We start from the raw sequence: 21,827 nt of genomic DNA, 5'->3' as shown, positions 1-21,827 counted from the left end.
TCCGAACACTAATAATGATCTGTTGATGAAGGTAGTCCGTAGGCACTAGGCGTTTAGAAAACATCGAGCTTTCGAGTGTATTTATTATAATATCTCGTGTTAAAATGTCAATGATAATAATAAAGTCCGTCAACAATTGTTCAAGAAACTTGAGTATTCCATCTTTGCTCGTAAAAGTCAAATACACCACAGTTGTTGACGATTTGAAACCGATATTCTATAGAAGTAGGTATAGAACAAATAATATCATACTGTATTTATTGCTGAGGTCCCCGGAGTGAAGTGAAAAAATGTATATAATAATCGCAATATATAACTAATAATACATGGTATTATGGCCGTACTTATAGTGTTGACACCACGTGATAAAAAATTAAAAGGTCTAGATCTAGATCAAAATAAAGAAAAATCAATACATTTTATCAAGATAAATGTAAAGTTAACGTAGTTGTTTCGATTAAGATTTTGGTCAAAATAAATAACATGTGAAATCTATTTAAATTTTTTATAACACAACTATACTTTTTTCCAGACCCGAACTGTTTAAACACACCTAAGTAAACTTAAGTCTTACCACCCTTTACATGTAAATACCTACTTAATTAAATATTTTTAATGAAAAATGCCACCTTGGGCGTGGGCCTATGTCGCCTACCACTTGAGCCGGCCTGCTTTTTTCTAAAATACCGCTTTGACTGTCGATTGAAAATAAAACAATATTGTCCGAATATTATTTATAACGATTCGAATTTAGTATTTTTAGTTTCCTACTTACCTCATACCAAATATTTTATTACAATTTTTAAATACCTAGTATGTATCTTGTACTACTTATATTTTGTACTCTATAGTAATTAATATGACTATTTAATACTCACTTGACTTGACCTGTACCGTAGCGGTCTTCGATATTTTCTTCGTACCTTTCTAGGACAACATACACACAGTATCCGACCATATGCCCTAGAAAAATGCATATTCAGTAAATTAAATTTATTCAATGGAGTTAATTATTATATACACATATGTAGAAATGTTCTCCGTAAACATTATTACTGCTAAATAAATAAATTTATACATATTATTCTATATAAAAAAAAGAATAAATAATAACCATTTTATTTAATATTTTATAAATTTGAGTGGTTGAATATTTTATTTTATTTTAATTTAAATATGATCACATATAATATAATATTTTTTTTAGAATTAAAAAATTTTGAAAATTAAAATTCGCCTGGTTTGTTGTATATTTTAAAAACTATCATTTTGTTTATGAGCTGACTCGAATTTCTTGTCTCTTATTTTTGAACACAACGCCATTTTTCACAAGATACCATCCATTATCAGTTTTTCAACGCCGATGACAGTGATGGACTTTGCGATATTATTTAGGCTGCTTGTACTCAAAGTAGGTGGATAATCCCGTACTCAGTCATTTACACTACTCTCTCGTTTCTTAAATGATTGTTCTCTAAACGTTAGTAGACTTCCTGGGTTTTTTTATTTTTTTTTGTTCAAGGTACTATAATGAATTAAAGTAACCAAATTAACCCTTACTAACTCCCTCTCTTTATTTCTTCACTACAAAAGAATATCATTACATCAAATTTATTTATAACATTATTAAGATCTTTAAAAACAAACTTAAAGGGAAGTTATACAATTATATAATAATTTTAAAAAGTCTATTTAATTATAAAATTATCATAATAGATACACACAACTTTACACGTACTAAAAACGATTATAAGTACTTGATAAACTAACCATTTATGTGTAAATAAAATACGATTTGAATATAATAATTATGCTTAAGTATTAATGTAAATTATCATTATAGTTATTTTATAAAAATTTAAGCAAATACTTCAAAGTATATTTATGAAATAATATACTTATTTATTATTTTCCAATTCTATGAAAATATTAAGACATAATTTTGTATTTTTAAATATATGCTTTTTTAAATCGTTTTGGTTAATGATTTTAATAATAAAAGTTAAAAAATTCATTCACAGTACTTCTGTAGATATACATAGAAAAATATAATATTTTTGAAGAACGTAAATCTTAATAATTTTTGGTCAATATTTTACTGTTTGAAAACGAAATTTGAAGAGACTCTCATGCTCGTGAGCCACTTCCACCCAAACCCTGTATCTTTTATGTTTTGTTATAACTTATGCGTTGTGGAGAGTAAAAATTGAACCCATATTATCTAATATCTAGAGATAAACTTGAACATTTGATACACATATTTATAAATTATGTCAGTCTCAGTAAAATTTCCGTTTTTATGTGATGGTAATAGAACATAGAAATAATATGCAGCAAAGCGCATTTATAGCAGCGGCTATTGGAATAAATATATACACATTGTAGTCAAATATATATTCTCAAAAAATAAATAATAAATACATTTTTATATATGACAAATACAAACTTTCGAATTCAACCAGACAAAAAAGAACTATTTATATCCTATTTGTCAAAAATATTGTATGTACTATGTACAATGTACATTGTACCTAATTAATGAATGTTGCTATAATATACAATTTATTTATGTCTCACAAAACTAAGAACGATTTTAACTAAAGATTTTTGACATTTTTAAATACAGTTAGAATATTAAACAACACTTTTTCTTCCGTTTTTTACAGTTTAATACGTACTCAGATGAATCAATTTTTTTGATTAATGTGAAATATAACTTGATGCTTGGTGACTCTTATAGTTGGCCGGTAGATCAACTTAAAAATTTTAATTTAATGACATATTCCTCAAAAACAGGTGTTGTCTGCAGTATATATACGTATTTTTTTTTTAGGTAAGGCTTCAACACCATTGGTTATTAGCCTACATTTTTACAACATAGAGAGAGAAAGAAAACAGGTTGAGAGAATTAAAATGGAATATATACAGATATTTACAATTTATTGCTTAAATTTACGGTATGGAAGAACTTGTATATTGCTTCTGTGTTTTCTTCGTTGAATGCTTGTCGGAGAGAAGTTAGATTGAAGAAGATTTTCCGTGCTTTCGTGTATTTTGAACATATGGCGATGATGTGATCGATGGAAAGGTTTTCCTTGCATGCGTCGTTTATTGGGGCAGGTTCTTTGGAGATAAAGAAGGAGTGTGTGCGATGAATATGAGCTATTCTGGCTCGAGTTATGATGACTTCATCTTTTCTTTTTAGATTTGGGGGGGATAGGCCATTTTTTGATGGGAGGCTTGATATTTCTTAGCTTATTTGTAAGAGGGACATCGGTCTAGTTTTTCTGCCAAGTTTTGAGAGTTTTAAAGTTGATGGGGGCTATATAATATACATGTATTATTTATATATATATATATATGTGTATATTATACTATTATTGTTACTTTGCTGGAGATACATAAACAAACTGTATTTTTAAGCTACTTATTTTTGTTTTGCTTTTTACATTATCAAACACGTTTTTCCTAATTTTATAGTGTGCAATTTAGTTAAAAACCATTATTTTAAATTATTCGTTATTCGAACCATAATTGCAATTTAAATAATTGGTAATATTTTCGAACTGCAATAATTTTTATGTAAACGACAGCAGATAATAATACATAATATTATTAAATTTTTCAAACCAAAATCAGCCTCTAAACAGTCTAAACAGTCTAAACCACTAAATATTACATAATTAAAAAAAATGTATTAAACTACAGAGTATTTCAGTAGATATGTGTCCTTGTACACAATATAATCTGCCTACCTACTATGTGTATATTTATGTACATTTCTCCTGCCTAATTTTTAAACTTGCTTAACTATTTAAAATACTTATCGAAAATTATAAATTAAACTTTTAAAATATTTAAATAAATTAATGTTAAAATCATATTGTGTTTTATTGCTAATATCAAGTTAATTTTAAATTAATTAAATTAATCTTGAACCTCCTATAAATGAGTACGTTTTTATTCTGACTCTTACAAAATGTAGTTTCATTGCATATATACTAAATAATAAGAGCCGATTATCTAACATTCTTCGCTCTATTATCGCAAGAATCCTTGTACACTAAATATATGTTACCGATTCCAAATATGAAATCGTAAATGAAAAATAATAATAATACTTTACTTTAAGCTAATATTGTTCTTGTGCTTATTACAGAAACTAATTTTATCCAATACTTATACTGTTGTATATACATATTCCAGGTTATAAGCTATTTGAATCTAACCATACTGACAATCTTCCGCATGGCGGGGATAGCATTTTTATAAGTTCAATAGTATAGTATTTCAATTTCTAAGCTCTTCAAATTTCTGTTAAAATTTTCTACAATCGTTGTATTTATAAACTTAAACAATATTGGAATAATATCCAATAGTATTCTCCCCTGAAAAACAATATTAAGAATACAAATTTCTCTACTTTAAAACAATATTAGTAATAGGTTTATTATCGGCGGTGACTACAACACCAAATATAAAAATTGGGGTTGTCGATCAAATAACCTGTGAGGCTTTGTCTTTCAAAACTTTGTGCAAAACCAAATTCATACTTCCCAGGAATATAAGTAGTATTATATCAATGAACCTGACTTGTATAACCCAATACAAAATAAAACTATTTGGCTTATCCACTTAAAATAATTTTATCTCTAAATAAATCCATTTGAAAGTCACTTATTCGACTTTTTTTTACAAATTGTAGAAGTCTTGGAAGTCAACGAAGTAAGCACTCTAATTCAAAGCTATAATTCTATCCAATAAAAAAGAATGATGACAGTACTTTTGCTTTATCTGACCACGAGAAAACTGAATTATTTAAATATTATCTTTATGACATTTTCCAACCTCATCCCGACATAATTGTAACCCTACAAATATACCTCGACTATAACTGCACCCACTTTCCCACCCATTTAAATACCTTACGTAAAATAACATTAAATTAACTATTCATAAGTACCTTTTCCAAAATTCTCCCGGTTTTGATATTTAATCACAGCCGAAGTAACCAGACGTTTACCAAAACAAGCTGATGTGGACTTAGAGTGAGTAATTTACTGTCTTATTTAATAATCAATTTTTTTTTAAATTGCTCCTTAGTGGTAACTTGTATACAATTATTTTTACGCTATATATATAGGAATTCAAATAGTCTATAAAATTACAAATTAAAATATCAACTACAACAATATTAATAATATGAGTTCTATGTAATTTTAAATTTCGATTTGGAAGTTTGAACACTATTTTAAATATACGAACAACGGTAATAGTTGTACTCTTAGAATACAATAATGCATGAACAATAAAATGAAACCTTTTTTTTATTGTCTTCACAGTTTGTTATAAAATAGATTGTTAATTAAATACTTATCTTATGGTAAATAAACAAAAAAAAACGAACTAAAGAATGTTCGAAATGCCGATTGCAATGAATAGTGAATAATATGTTGTTAATTCTTATCCATTGCTTTATATGATTTTAATAGGTAACTGATGTAGGTACTTTATATTTTGTTGAAATTTGATAAAATGTTGTCAAGTCATTGATGATTAAGGAAAAGCATATTTTTGTTGATCCTATCATAAAGAGATGAACAAAATAAATTAAATCAAATTCAATTAGCTTCAATTTTGAAATTAATTTCCTAGTGTTGGATATAATTTCTATCGGATTGAATTCGAAAAATGAATAATTCACGTTTGGATGCATTTGTCAACAGATTTATCATTCACTGATTACTCCCCCATATTGTATGCATCAGTCATTTGAACGTTTAAATGTAACCAGTCAAATACTGATAAAATAAAATAAATATTATGTATTGTATGATGTGTGTATATTGTACGTATTATATATATATATGCATTATATAAATAACGTATGATAACACGTTTATATGTACCATGTGGTATTTACGTTGCCACATCTATGTATATTGAGTATTATAATTTCCATAGATTTTTTTAATTTAAGAGCTGTTTTTATACTATTCCTTGCAAAAATGCGGGTAAGTGGGTAACGCTGTGCTGTAAATTAAGTGTCTAGAGAGTCCTGTAATGGATGTGTTAAATTTGAATTCAATAATCATTATAGGTGTGCGAAAAACGTTTCTGAGCGAAGACAGTGTATCACCCTATAATATTACTAAGTTGATTGTATGATATTATTGTGGTTAAAGTAGGTAATTAATTTTAGTATAGTAGGGTAAATGAATTGTTCTCAAAAAAATTGAATTTGAAAATGTCATTGTATGTTTACTGTGTACAATATAATAATGTACTCTACAAGTCTCAAGCACCCACAAATAATATTTTTTTAATTACAACAAAATAACTAAAATTGTTTCTCCTGATTTTAGTATGTACTTAATTTTGTCCAAATTCTAACTTCAAATAATTTTGAAAAAAATTGTGCACATAGATCTTTAACACTTATCAACTGCCATTATAAAAACACGAAAGAAACCTTATATTAAATGTTCAAGCTTTTTGATCAAACGAATAAAATTGAATTAACATTTACATAGAATAAAAAAATTGAATAATTGAAAACATTTTTTATCGACAATAGTTTTAAAATAACTCGAAATTTTCTTAGGCCTATAAATAGCTCAACATTTTACAGTAAGCCGAAATTGTTAATACTTATCCTTGTATTTATATTTTATATTAACATTCAGTAGAAATTCGATGTTTATATAGTATTTTTTGAGTAACACTTAAAACCAAAATCGATTTTTTTCGAAAACTATTTTTGCGTAAAAATCAAAGTTTTTTCTTAATTTTTTTTCTGTTTTTCCTGATATTATTGAAAACTAGATTCATTTTCCTACCAGAAAATTTTCTGTTGTAGAAAAAATAAAGAAGAATATTTACTGTCCCAAAAGGTGATGACAGACGCAAAAAATAAAATTAAAATAAACATCATTGTAAAATCAATACATTCATCGCTCCTCTCAGAATCTAAAAAATCATAAAAGTAACACATAAGGAGAAGACACAAGAGTTGAAATGCTACCCATTATCGATATGTTATTGGTATGTTATAGAAACGCCGTAGAAATGTGTCTAAAGAAAATCCACATAAATGTATTTATCATTTCAAAGAATGTTTTGTTTGGGAAAAATGGAGACAGCAAAGAGATTTATGAAGGTAATTCAATATTTCATTCAAAAGATGTGGAAAAAACTGATGAGACTTTTAAAATGTTTATAAAAGAAGATTGAAGACGAATTATTTTACGTGTAAATTCTATTTCTTGAAATAAGGAAGAAAATTATTTTTTTTTACGTTTGACGTGTTTTTTATTCTAGAATTCAATATTAGAGATGGATATACGAATGAATCCATGAATATATATTATTCTACACCTTTGAACAAATCATAAAGTTTTAATAATTTTCGTGAATTGTTGGAAATTTATTTACTCAATCAAATCAAATGAATGACAACAATGTAATACGTTGTGATCTAAAATAAATAGGTAGCTGAAATATTATGTCGTAAAACTTAATATCAAAACTTCAAAAATCAGTTTGAATCTATAAACATTTGCTTGAATGTTTTCAACAATTAACTTTATAAACATATGTCGAAAACCATGCTTTTAAGGTTTTTAACCAAAACCACTCAACAATTTGTTTTGTTTCATTTTTTCAGTGTTAAAGCAGAAGAAAGAAAATGGTAAAGTAAAAAAGCTTTGGTGTTAGTAAGTACTAGGTGCCAAAAATTTCCCTTATCATTGAGTAGGTTACTGTAACGGATGTATTAAATTTGAATTCAATGATAAATTATGGCAAACAAAAAATTATTCTGATACTGTGTGTCAGCCTATATTATACTATTGAGTATATATTGTACAATATATACTCAATGATTATTCCAAGTTCATTTAATTATTTATTTATTTATAACGGACCTAGGCCCAATTACAAAATAAAATGCAGTATAATTAGATTTACAAAACTAATAATTTAATAGATTATTAATATTGGAGTTAAGTATGTAACTGAGGGAAAAATGAGTTATATAAAATAAACAGGAGACAGAAGTCTCTAGTATTGTGAACATTAACTTTAAAGCTTATAAGACATTATAAATAAGAATTATCTATTTTGTTATTAAAAAATAAAAATAAAACATTTAAGAATTTTTCCTACGTTATTTTAAAGATTTAATAGTTAAAAATGTACTTATGTTATCGTAATCAAAATGAGGTGTCTCCTCACAATATTGAATTTAATAAAAGTATATATTATATAAAAAAAAATGTTTTTAAAATGCTTCAATATGATTAGAAATTTAGAAATACCAGTAGTATTGGTGAAAGGATAAAAGGATCGTAAAGAGAATAACAATTACACATGATAAAACCAAACATAAATAATTCTTTATTTTCAATAGTAATAATATGATGGGAATATGACAGTTTAGTATCGAAAAGAATTCCATGATTTTTTACTAGATTAACACGAGAATAATGTAATTAAGATTATGGTTATAAAAACCATGTTTGTGTGTTGCTTAGAAAAAGTAATTGTTTGACATAAAATAAAATATGTATTTTATTAATATTTAAGAAAAACCGTTGAAAATGCACCAGTTGTTAAAGCTTATTAAATCTTTCTGGAGATCCTCAGTATCAGATAGTGAATTTATGCATTTAACATTTTATCGCATTATCAACAAAAAGTAAGATATTATAATAGTTAATAAAATAAATAGTATCATTAATAAATAAATTAAATGGAATAGGAGACAGGTGATCACCTCGAGAAACGCCTGAGGTGATATCTCTTCAAATATATAATTTTTATAGAGGAATAATTAAACTTTTGAATACATTCATAGAGAATAATCTAAGACAATGAGGAATCAAACGAGCTATTTTTTAAAAAATTTTATATTAATATATCATGATATATGTTCTGGCGAAAGCCTTTTCAAGTTCAGTATAGTATCAGTTTGACTGCAACGAGAAAATTATTGTACAAAAAAAAGGTTAGGTTAGGTACCAGTAAAATGTTTCAAGTTTTTACGACTCATATTTTTTGAATTAATACAAAATAACAAAATTGATTTTTGACATTTTTTGGGATTCCAGGTTTTTACTAATATTTGTTTATCTCAATAACTAATAAAATCGATGGAAATTGTTTACATATAGGTATCTCCCAAAGTACCAACTAGATCTACTAGAAAAGATAATAAAGTTGAAGATTGAAGCACTTTTTTACTATAATATAAAGTGTCACAAAGGTTACACATAATAAAAATAATACACACATCATTGTAAAATCAATACATTCATCGCTTCGAATTTATAAAGATAGACATAATATCATTATATCACATAACACAGAATATCACAGTTATTATAGCCGCTACGCTACGTTATTATAGGCTGTACGATAAAATTTAGTAGGTTGTTGACATAAATATAACGACTCTCTTATTACATTATATTTAATCAATTATTAAAATAAGGATGTACAAAACAAATTAAATTGGGTAGTTATAGTATTAAATTTGAAAATATTATATTTAAAAATTTTGTGAAATGCTTTATTATGTGTAATGCATATTATTTAATATTCAACTTTTTACACATCAGTGTTAGTACAATGATGATTTATAAGGATTTTTTTTCAACGATCAGTTATTTTTAGTTCTTTTAATTATAATGAGAACGTGGCTAGCAATTTAGTTACATGTATGATATAATAACGATTGGCAAAGCTAGTTGTTTTGGTTGCTTAATAATCTTAATAACTTTTTATTTGACATTTATATTTTAATAACTTAGTACAAACTTTCAAGAAATGATACTATGAAACAAATTAAGAACTAAATCAATATTTTATTAATATTTGATTAAGTCACTTTGTTAAATAATTTAATTTGAAAGCTTTTAAACATATATATTTATCGATGAAACGTTTATTTTATATTTTAAATTAAATAATGTAATTAAAAAATAAATGTAAATGTATCTATATTTGATAATAAATCCATTGTGATTTAAGTGTTGTAACAATTGTAACAGTTGAAGTGTTGACACTATACAACCAATTACTGAGATATTTCCATACTTCATTAAGTTTTAACTGGCTATATATTATAATGGTTTTTAATTTATTATTCAATCATTAAAATTTCAAATTATCAACATCCATCAATATATTATATATATTTTCTAATTGTATTGAAGTTCAGTATTAAAACATATCAATTAATGAATAATTATTAACTACAGTATAGTTTACATACATTTTTTTGCAAATGTAACAAAATTACATTTTGGTATTTAATACTGTAATATATTATTTGTTTCACTTATTCATAATTTAAACAAAATTGTATTATTGTTTAAATCTGGAAATTGAAATAAATCAAACATATTATGTAATTTTGAACAAAACAATTAATTATTTAAATCGTCGTAATTTATCCATACAATATTGACGAAGAATTTTAAACTATTTTAAAAATATATAAATAGTAAAAATAATAGAAGATATAAAATATATCTAAGTGTAGTATTTGATACAGATTATTTTCACTTTACTTTCTTGAAAATGCTAAAAAAAGCAACAACCCTATGGAAATCCAGTGGTTCAAATATCACGTATTTGATCAAACTGAAAGAAAAATATTTTTTTTAAAATTATTATCAAGGTTTTTAATTATTAAAAATATTAGATAACTACCAAATGAAATTTTCAGATACAATTTATTTTAAATGCTGTATAAAGACGATATTAATATAATTATATTCTAATTTAAGTCAAAATTTTAATTTTAGAGGTGAAAAATGTTTTAAAACAATTTAAGCTAGACCATTTTTCTTAATGTAATACTACTAATTCAAGATCTTATTTGAAAGATACAATAAGTATAATAAGTACATGCATATTGAATGCACACTACAGAAAGTTTTGTTTAAAAATTCAAAACAATTGACTTTTATTGGTTTTAATTTTATATATAAAGTTTAATATTTTCGTGATTCCTTGAAAACAAAATATTATTTTTTTAAAAAAAAATTCTATTCTTAGATTTATTTGAATATACTGTTTAGTTCCAGGTATAATTTGTAGAAAATGAAAATGTATTATTTTTTTCTTATGTCACTATTATTATTATAATTATTATTAAATATAAAGTATAATAGTTAATACACAATTTTTGATTAAATAACAATAAATTGGCAATAAACTTTTACTGGTGATTAGTACAATATATTTTAAACCAAAAATGAAATATTAACCTTAAAGAAATTGTTAGAATACGGCCCATGTACATTTTTTCATTCATCGTCTACATATTTGATATTTATTGTCTAAAAAAACGTTCTGTTTTATAATGCTAGTACTAATAGCTAAACAAATAAAAGGGTACAAAGAGTACTCACTACTCACTACTATAAATGAGACACAAAAAGCTGATATCAGGTAAGTCCATTTGTTACATAGAGCGTTCGGCAATAATATATCACAAAATAAAATATTTAGGGAAAAAATGAAATAAATGTGTACACTGTGTACCACAAAAAGCTGTCGACGCAAATTACCGACATATTTTATTAGTAGATAAACGAAACCGAGAAGGAAACAAATGCCTGACAAATAAATCATCCCCGATCTAATGGAAGTGAAAAAACAACAGATAATAGTATCTTTAATTTATAAAAACCGATTAAAATACGATTCCCCACATTATAAGTCCAATTCATTACATGCAAAATAAATTATTTTTGCATAGCACCAACAGAGTCAAACACCAAGTAATATTTACACTTTTAATCATATTATTATTTAACTTTAATTTTTTTTTAATTAAATAAGAAAGTTATTGAAACAATTCTAAAAATTTTATTTTATTATAAAATATATATAATTATTCAAATTAGAACAATAATTTATGTTAAATTAAAATGTATTGGAGAAAAAAAATAATGCATAGCCATCATATATTTTAAACGTAAAACCTTACAACTCATATTATATACAACATATAGTACTTGTTAAAAGATAAAATAAAAATAAACTACCCCAAAGCAAAGTATATTATAATCTTGTCTTGCACGTGCACGTAGTGCACAAATAAGAATTTACGTCAATTGTGTTACATTTGGTTTATTCCTTCAATAAATGTAACCTTAAAAATATATTAAATTCTTATATGATTTTATTTAAGAGTCCTGAACGAATGCATCTATTTTACCTTTGTTAATATTTTTACGCCACAGTTATAGTAAATATCATGAAAAAAATGATTACCTTGACGTTTTAGATCTGGTACGAAAATATATTTAAAAGACACCTATCTGTTGACATGTACTATATACTACAAATTAGTTTTTAGGGAATTAAAAAAAACATTGTTAATGACATACACTAGTGATACACGTAGGAATATAAATAACAATATATTCAAGCCACAAATATCTTTGATATTTTGAAATTTGACCACACTTAATTTGTTTATGTGCTTATTTGAAACCTCAAGATTAAAAAACTCCATAATACACAACACACGAAAAAAGTAAAAACTATTATGCTTATACTTTTACTATTTTTAAAAAAATGTGCTTTTATTTTTGATATTTTAAAATAATTTCCATAAGAACAATATTTATGAGCGACCTTAGATTACAGCTGTATATATCATATTCAAGCTTTATGTTTATGACCGATTTACTATCAGAACCCACCCTCGACGTCGCATATCGAATTCAGTACTGCTTTTAAAGACACACGCGACACACATACATAAAACCACATCATTGTGTAACAATCGCTCTGATGGCCTACTCAGAATTTAAAACATACAGGAAGAAAAAAAATATTATGATAAATAATAATAATGATGTAATAATTAATAATAATTAATTAGTGTCAAAGATTGTAAGTATAATATTATAAGTCATTCTTCAACATAGTTATGTACCCATATTGCCTATTCATTATGCCGTATTACAAAGTATTTTAACCCTTTCTATATTATATTACATCAGGTGTTTATAATATATTTTTATGATTAATTACCAAGAAGACTTAATATTTTATTAAAATTAATTTTGAAATTGTAAATTTTAATTTTAATAAATAAGATACAACTGTTTGATTTCGACTATTGACAAAAACTCAATAGTTTTTATAGCAATCATAATTTATGTTAATTTATATCGTAATACAATTTTGTTATAGTTTAGTGATAAACTGATAGGCATGTTATATAATTATATACAATATACACACACACATATATATATATATATATATATTATATATACATTATATATGTATATGATTTGCTTATGGCTAATGGAGATAAAAATTTAAGTATTTAATGATTTAACGATTTGTTGAAGTAAGAATTTAGAATATTACATAATACCAACAGATAAAGCTTAGAACTGTTAATTATTTTTTATGTTTTTTTCCCACGAGTTTATTTAACAGTTCATTATTGTATTCATTGGGTTGAATTTGGGTTTTCGCCAAAACATTCAACTCGAGTGGGTTACTCGAATAATGGGAATGTTGTATATTTAATGTGTTATTCAAAGTTTACGGAATAATCGGTGGTATTTATACCTTCGTTCAACAGTAAGACAAACACTACTAGTTACTTATTGAAATGCATATATAGCATATAGGACATAGGTACATAAATTTTATAGACTTATTTCAAGTACAAAATATTTTTAACAATATACGTTATACTAATTGTATCTTTATTTTTAGTTTGTACACCATTAAAATAAGTATGATAAGCACCAAGAGCAGCACTTAACTATATTATTGTGTTTATTATGCATACCGAAGTTGAATAAATAATTATCATATATATATTATACTTAATTAAATAATATTATTACACATTATTTCTATAGTATTATTTGACTATAGATACATTTTTAAGATCGAATTTCTATTGGAATATAATATTAATTATTTATCACAATGAAATGTAGTAATTTATATGTAAATTTAAAGATTATAGCCACATGCCACATTTTGTAGAAACAATCTGTTTTTTTTTTCAAAACTTTTAAACTTTAATAAATTTGAGTTCATTTCAACCAGAGAGTTGGAAAGCGTGGCTTCGAGTTCGTGTGTTTTTATTGGTCATAAATACATTCGACAACCTAGCTAATTTCACTTCAATCTAGTAGGCTTCTGATTGGGTGATACAGGGTGAGATTGTGGGTCCACTATCGATGGATATAAGGGGTAGTGTGGTTGGGGAAATTTAAGGTTAACTGCGTACAACATGCTCTCATAACGACGCGCCATAAATTCGCGTCCAATCCAACTGTCTCAGCCAATCCCGTCAAATTAATAGTTGGCTCTCTGCGCCCCGAAATTTATTTAAAATTCTTCGTCATCAAGCAGACCACATCCCCGTGTAGCCGTGGCTGACCATCGTCCCCGTCCACTTCTTTTTTGACTATCTTATGCAAACAGCACAGACCCATCGGTCACCATTAGACCGTTTTGTCGGACAATAAAAATTTGGTTAAAAAATGTCCCGTGACAAAACGAGATTCTTCTCGAGTGCCATAAACTAACCTATAAACCAATAAAATATTTAATAATGCGATCGAGTGATAAAATATATTTGTTATGTTGTTGTTCAAAATTCGCATATGGAACGATAGCAGTAAACAAGTGGAAATTTACACGAACAACTGTTTTCATCACTTCCGAAACTTAGTTATTTTAGTTTGGATCATTCAATATTACTTAAGTATTAGTGTTTTTATTTTTGTTAGGTATTGCAGTGGTTATTAATCATTTTCATATATTTTTTAATTAACTTTTTGGAATGAATATATTTTTATGTTGTGTCTTTGAAAAGTTCTTTATATTAAAAGTTTATGGTTTTTTTTTCATGATTAGAACTATATAGTTAAAAATTAACCTCTTTAAAGTACATGCACAAATTACAATCTATGAGATAACTATGAAAAAAATTTTCTATCCGCTTCTGAGAATCCTCGTAATCCCAAAAAGGGTTTACGAAAAATAAAAATAAATTTTTAAAATGATATCAAAGTACGTAGGTTCACTCTGAATCTAATATCCAATTTTAATTTTAATTTTATTACATATAATTTAACAACGTATTTATTTTGACTTACAAATATAGTAATTAAAGACGTATCTAATAATGACTACTGTGGTAATTATTAATGGTATACGTCTATATGCATTTCTTATACATTTCTGTACATTTTAAATGTTTTGATTATTACTATGTGAAAATTGTTATTTATATATTATTATGTGTAATATAGGAACAAATATACAATGAATATATCTTACATGTATTAATCCTGCAAATTGAAATTTATTTACATTACAATTGATTCAATTATTTGCTCTAGACAGATTTAGGAACTTCAGAATTTGATGATATATGACATTATATCGTTTGAACCAAAGACTTTCGAATCCTACAGTTTCAACATAAGTATAATTGTATTCGTAGTTCGTACCATTATAATATTATATATATTGCTTTATATTTACTTTTTAAAGCAAATATTATAAGTTATAATATATAAAATATAACAAAGTTGTAATTTAAATATTGAAGTTTACAACTTAATCCTGAAATATTTTATATTCAATGTTTATTCTAACGTTATATATTCTAATATAAAATACAATAGAATAATTACATTTTATAATAAAAAAATCATCTTTATGAGTCAAATTCTTGATTCTCAGAATGTATTATTATCTGTTTATATTGTATTTACCTATTTAGTATTTGCATTTAGTAACAATTATTAAAGTAATTTTATCTATCTTAGATTTTTAGTGAATGTAGGTTTAATAGTCAACTATGATGTTTAATTCTTTGTAGAAAATGTTGTTTGGAGCCTTAACATTTTTAGTAGATACAAAAAAAAAAATGTAAGGAGTTATAAAACATTATTTTTCATACTTTTTAGTTGGTTGGCATGTGAAATTATTCTTATGCAACAAAATGCATGATATTTGTTATATTATTTAATTTTTAGTTTAATTTATTTCATATAAAGTTGGAACTTAATTTATTATTCATTTGTGGTTATTCAGTTATTGGATAGTTATATTGCTACGCAGGTACTTGTTTAATTATATGTACCTATTTGATGATGAAATTTAAATTAAAAATTATAGTATCATTTTTTATACATGGTATATTATAATATAATCATTATATATCGAGTCTTTTTGAGCCATTTTTGCAATTTGACATTTTTTAGTTTTTTTTTTTTCCATTGTTGATCAAAATTGTATACGTTGTTGACAAAATTCGTCTAAAGCATGAAAATATATTAATTATTTTGTAGTTATAAGATTATAAAATGTTCAATTTTTATAGACAAAATCAAATTTAAATCATTTAATACAAGTGTTGATGTTGGCAACAAAAAATCTAACAGGTACATTTTTTTTTTATAGAAATTTAAGGTTAACATTTTGACAAAATTAAAAAATTATGGAACAATTTTAGTTATATTGTTGTAATTTGAAAATATTAATGTCGGAGACTTGAAATTCTTACTTATAGTATTATATTTTATACACACACACAATGATAATTCAAAAACATTTAGATTAGTTTTATGGTATTGCTTTTTATACCATGAATTTATTCACACCGTTCTATTGTAAGTTTGTACTGACTCAAAAGTTCATAATAATAATACATTATAATACACTATTATAATTATCAAATATTAACAATATAATTAATATAATATTTTCTTCAAAAATTAATTCAACCTATGGTATTAATAATAGTAAAGTAAATTACTATACTATAAATATAAATATATCATACAAAGTACTTAATAGTAATATAGACTGACGGTCTGTCTTCGATAAGAAATTTTTTATATACAAAGATTCCATTGAATTCAAATGTTTCACATACATTACAATGGCTTACTCAATAACGAGGTACAATCGACACCTACTCCCCGTACATCAGAGCGGTCAACTACTTTTCCCCTTTTATATATATTAAAATTGTTAAAATTGTTTTAGAAATTCGCTTGTACGTAATTTGAAAATATAACAACATTTATGAGAAAACTCGTTTAAAACCCTACTATCCGTCTGTCAGCAAAAGTTTTTGGTGTGTTTAATGTTCAGATGGTGTAGTTATGTTGAACACAAACAGTAACTTCATGAGAAATGTCAAATTAAAAGTTTATAAAATATTATTCTGCATCATAGTGGTTAACAGAATGATAACGATAAATAAATAAATACACTATGTGCATGATTTATTTGTAAACAATAAAATAGGCAATAATAATACTCTTTAAATTATAATAATATTATAATATTGTTTGTATAACGTATATTTAAACAACTATTTGTTTTGAGGTGAAACATTAATGAAAAAAATAAAATCAAATGATAAAATATAATATTGTTAATTAAATTTTAGTGTTAAATACAGTTAAAACATTTTTAAAATAAAAATAAATCGACTACGCGTATACCACATTCTAGGTATTGTGTATCTCTTTAATCACATAATGGTTTTTTTTTAAATTATGAGTTATGATGATGCCAAAATTAAATAAAAAAATAATATGAACACGTCAAATGAAAATTGTGGATGCTACACTGATGTTCATTAGCCACGAGAAAGAAACATATGAGCATTATGAATAGCAAAAAAAATGGGATTGGAAAAGGGTTATAAATCATATCGTTCTATAAACGTTTTGACAACGCATGTAAGAAAAATATATCGAATAAAAATGAAGTGGAAATGGGTTTATATCCAGGAAAATAAAAATTTCAAGTAGGTACTGCCGATTAATTTTATTTATCTCAACCAGTCAGAGAATTTTGTACAACTTTAAAGGTGAAAATATTCGTGATTTCCTTTTTTTAATAAAAATAAAAATAAAAAAAGTATAATTAAAAATTGAAAAGACCGCATCGAAACAGTTATGAATGCGATTTTTGTTTTTATTTATAGCCTCATTTATGCATCTTTTTTTTAATTAAAAATGAATATTTGGAAAATGGTATAGCTTTACGGAAACATAGAAGGTTCAATATTTCGTCCTAAAACATAATAAAAAAAAAGAAAAAAAGCGGTTCCTTCAGATAAATTATTTATAACAACATCATAATTGCGAAGACCTGAACGAATTGAGAGGGTTTCTCATGATAAAATATTTAATAGTTTTATTCCTTTCAGATTATTAAAAATTCAGAAGAATTTTATTGCATTTAATGTTCGTATTAAAACAAGAACACAAATTATTAGTTTATAGGCCTATAGGTTTGCTTTTAAATTATGTACTTGTAATGGTAAATAATAGTATACGATTGATAATTGAAAAAAATTTAATATAAGAGTATAAGAGTGGCTTGGCGCGGTCGTACACTCAATCTGCGGCAACGCTATTCGGTACCGGCCATCGCTGCTAGCACTCGGATGGATGACCATTCGGGTTTTTAGCAACACATCCTTGCCATACATACAAACGTGTTCCAACCAACCGCCCCCCCCCCCACAGTACCAGGTTAATGATCTTAGGAGGGGAAGCCTGACCCCCCCCCCCCCAACCCAAAAAAAAAAAATAAAATAAGTATAAGACTTAGATAGGTACCTATTTACAATTAATTACGAAGAATAATATACCTCTACAAATTACAATACATTTAAGTTAGATATGTACTTTGTTATAATTATAAAAATGATAATAATATTGTGTAATATAATATGAATCGTAATGATGATGTTTATCACAGAAGCAGATTATTAATTGATGTTAATTAGATGTTAAACTGTGACATGTAGTATTGGGGAAAAAAAAGAAAAAACCGATTTTATTTCATGTGCATTGTATCAGATCAGGAGTTATTACGAACGAAGTGTGATTCATTCAATTGTCTACACCCATTATTTTGAAAAGTTTCAACTTTTTTAAAAATATTTTTTTAAAATTAATTGATTTCAACTCAAAACAACAGTGTTTTCTGAAAATATTGTATTTTTTAATATTTTGTATAGTTACAATTTAGGTTATAATATCAGTTTTTAATTCTTTTACCGATATTATGTATTTTTAATTTTATATTTCGAAACCGAATATGTTTTGATTTATTTCAATCTATAAATACAAAATGCTAGATAATTATCTAGTTCATAAGTTAAAAGAACTCGAAACCATGGGAAAACCAGAAGTAGCCTAGGAATTCCAGACAGTCTCTGCGAAGCTCTGTGCCCCATTGAAAACAACATCTATAAAATAATTTATTTTCTTAAATATTTTGATATGTTTAACGCAATCTAGTAATCTAATGTATTCATTGTTATAAAACTTATATTTATACCGTTGTAAACTAATAACCTTAGTTGTTGATGTTTAACCATGAATGGAAAAAAAAGAATTTAAAGTTTAGACGAGCGGAGTAGAGTGGTACAGGGTACCACCAAAAAACGTTGCCACTACTTCACTAATCTAAACTTTAATACCAAATACTAATAAAATAGTGGTCTAAAATTGTATCTTTATAGATTAAAATAATAAAAACAATAATCTGCTTTGAAATATGAAATTAAAAAAGTATTGTGTCATTCAGAAAAGTAATGACTAAAAACCAATAACGATAAAAATGGTAACGAATATTGAAATATTTATTATTTGAAAAAATATTGTTTTGAATTAACATCGAATTATACAAAGAATATTTTCAACGAATTTAAACTTTTCGAAATAATGAGTGTAGAGACATTTAAATAAATCACCTGGTAATCTCATACGCTCTGAATCAAGAAGAAATCAATTTTTATAATTTAAACCTGTTGTAGGTACAAGTAATAAAACACAACACTGTTTGTTGGAATAATTTATTATATACTCTTTAGTGTTGAATAATGATGGTATATTAAAATCAATAGTTATTAAAATAGTTTTGACTTATTTTTTAATTTTACACTTTTGTTCATTCAAATGTTTAAACTTGTGATTCTTTTAATTACAGAACAATGTGTTGTCGAATTTGGTAGAAACAAACTCTATAACTTATATTGCAAAAACGTGCACAGTTGCAAACTATAACTTCCCTAAAAAAAACGTTTTCTTAAAATAAAACATGAATTAAACTTTAAATTCATTTTTTTTTAAATTAAAACTTGAGATACCTCCCTTAACTTAAATTGAACATTTTAAATTGACCAAATTTTTCGATTTCTTATTAGGACCATTTGTGCATATTAAACTGCATAAGAATAATTTAGTATACAAGTAAGTAATAATTAAAATTAAAAAAAATGTCATTTTTTATATTTAAAGTTAAATATTAAATTTCAATATTATATAACATAATATGTATATGTATAATATATTATTGTGTTTAACATACATATTATTACATACTATATGTCTATGAATTTTCGTTAAAGAATTAAAAAAATATCTCAATTTATTTTAACTAATATAGCTGTTTGGTTTAATTAAAATCTTGAATCTTATTAACAACTAATGAATCATTTTAGTAATATTAATACTTTGGTACCTAGCTATTATACATATACAATTTATAAATGTTTTTTATTTAATAAAAAAAAAATTCAATTTTTGTAATAATTAACTAGTAGGTAAGTTTATGATGATGGTCAAAAATGTAGGTACGTAACAAAAAGATAATTAGAGTTAGATTAACCCATATTATAATGCTTGTATAAATATTTTCTGTAGAAAATAACTTAATTGTTTAGGACGTAGTTAGAGGAATCTAATTAAAGGCGTATTTATTATACAGATTATATCTATTCAAACTAATTTATGTTTTCCAAAAATAAATAGTTATGCTTAAGAGTAAAATAAAAGTCTTATATTATGATAAGTTAAAACCATAACATTCTTAGATAATAATGGTTATAAGTTGTGGTTTTTAATGAATAATTGTTCACCATATTATAAAGTGTGCGTTCTTGCTAGAGGACAGTCAAGTATATCATACTATTATAAACTTTATCGTAAACTATTCAAGTAAGTCCACTATTGAGTATCCTATCCAACACGTGATGTATTTCCAAGATTTATTTCCAATATAGGAAAATATTAACTTCAATAAGGAGGTTTTCATGTAAGGTAATTTCAACGTATTGTTATTATTATTTATTTGTGTGTGCAATTTTTCTGTTTCTAAAAAAAAGGTTTTCAGGTATCTAATAATAATTTTTTTTTCTTTATTAGTTAAACATCAATTACCCAGGTTATTAGCTTTACAAGTGTTAGATTTTAACATTGAAGGTTTTTTTAAATTTTTTTTATTAGCTTTCGGTAAACATAGAAGGTTATATAGTAATAATAATTGTACTGTTACACAATATCAGAATTCAATTATATTTGTTACACATTGATGATTTTGTCATAAAATCACAATGCTCTTTTACTTAAGTATATTATATTATTTTCTGATATCTGTATGGCGACAATTCCAAATTTACGTTAGTTTCCAGTTAGTCATTGATCGCAGTAGTTGGATCAACTTCCAAACCATTATTCATTCTATTTTCTTTGATGTTCTTACAACCCTAATTCGAGGTAAGACGTTTTACATTAATAATGATTATAACCAGAATAATAACAGACGTGTGTTAATAATATTATAATATATGATTAGTACATTTGTGTACATCTAACTCAAATCTATTTTGACGTTTTATAATTTATGTTGTTTATTTTTCATATAACGACAGTATTATTATGCAAGCATATTAAATTTGTTAAAAAATGAATTATTTTAATAAAGGTACATGCACACCACGTTGA

The 21,827-nt window shown here is 25.1% G+C and overlaps 1 protein-coding gene across 2 annotated transcripts in view; it reads right to left on the bottom strand.

The window, feature by feature from the left end:
* LOC111028775 (dopamine receptor 2) overlaps window positions 1-21,827 on the bottom strand; it is a 137,825-nt gene that overhangs the window by 31,297 nt on the left and 84,701 nt on the right. For both annotated transcript variants that reach the window (XR_002603937.1, XM_022307528.1), the window contains exon 3: window positions 879-963. Coding sequence is in view for 1 of the 2 variants with exons in the window: in XM_022307528.1 (XP_022163220.1) it covers window positions 879-963 (85 nt within the window). In the remaining variant the exon portion in view is untranslated. The remainder of the gene's footprint in view (window positions 1-878; window positions 964-21,827) is intronic.

Source organism: Myzus persicae, unplaced genomic scaffold (assembly GCF_001856785.1).
Source record: "Myzus persicae strain clone G006 unplaced genomic scaffold, MPER_G0061.0, whole genome shotgun sequence".
NCBI lineage: Eukaryota > Metazoa > Arthropoda > Insecta > Hemiptera > Aphididae > Myzus > Myzus persicae.
Note: the sequence above shows the minus strand (reverse complement) of the source record. Positions and strands in the feature narration are given on the sequence as shown.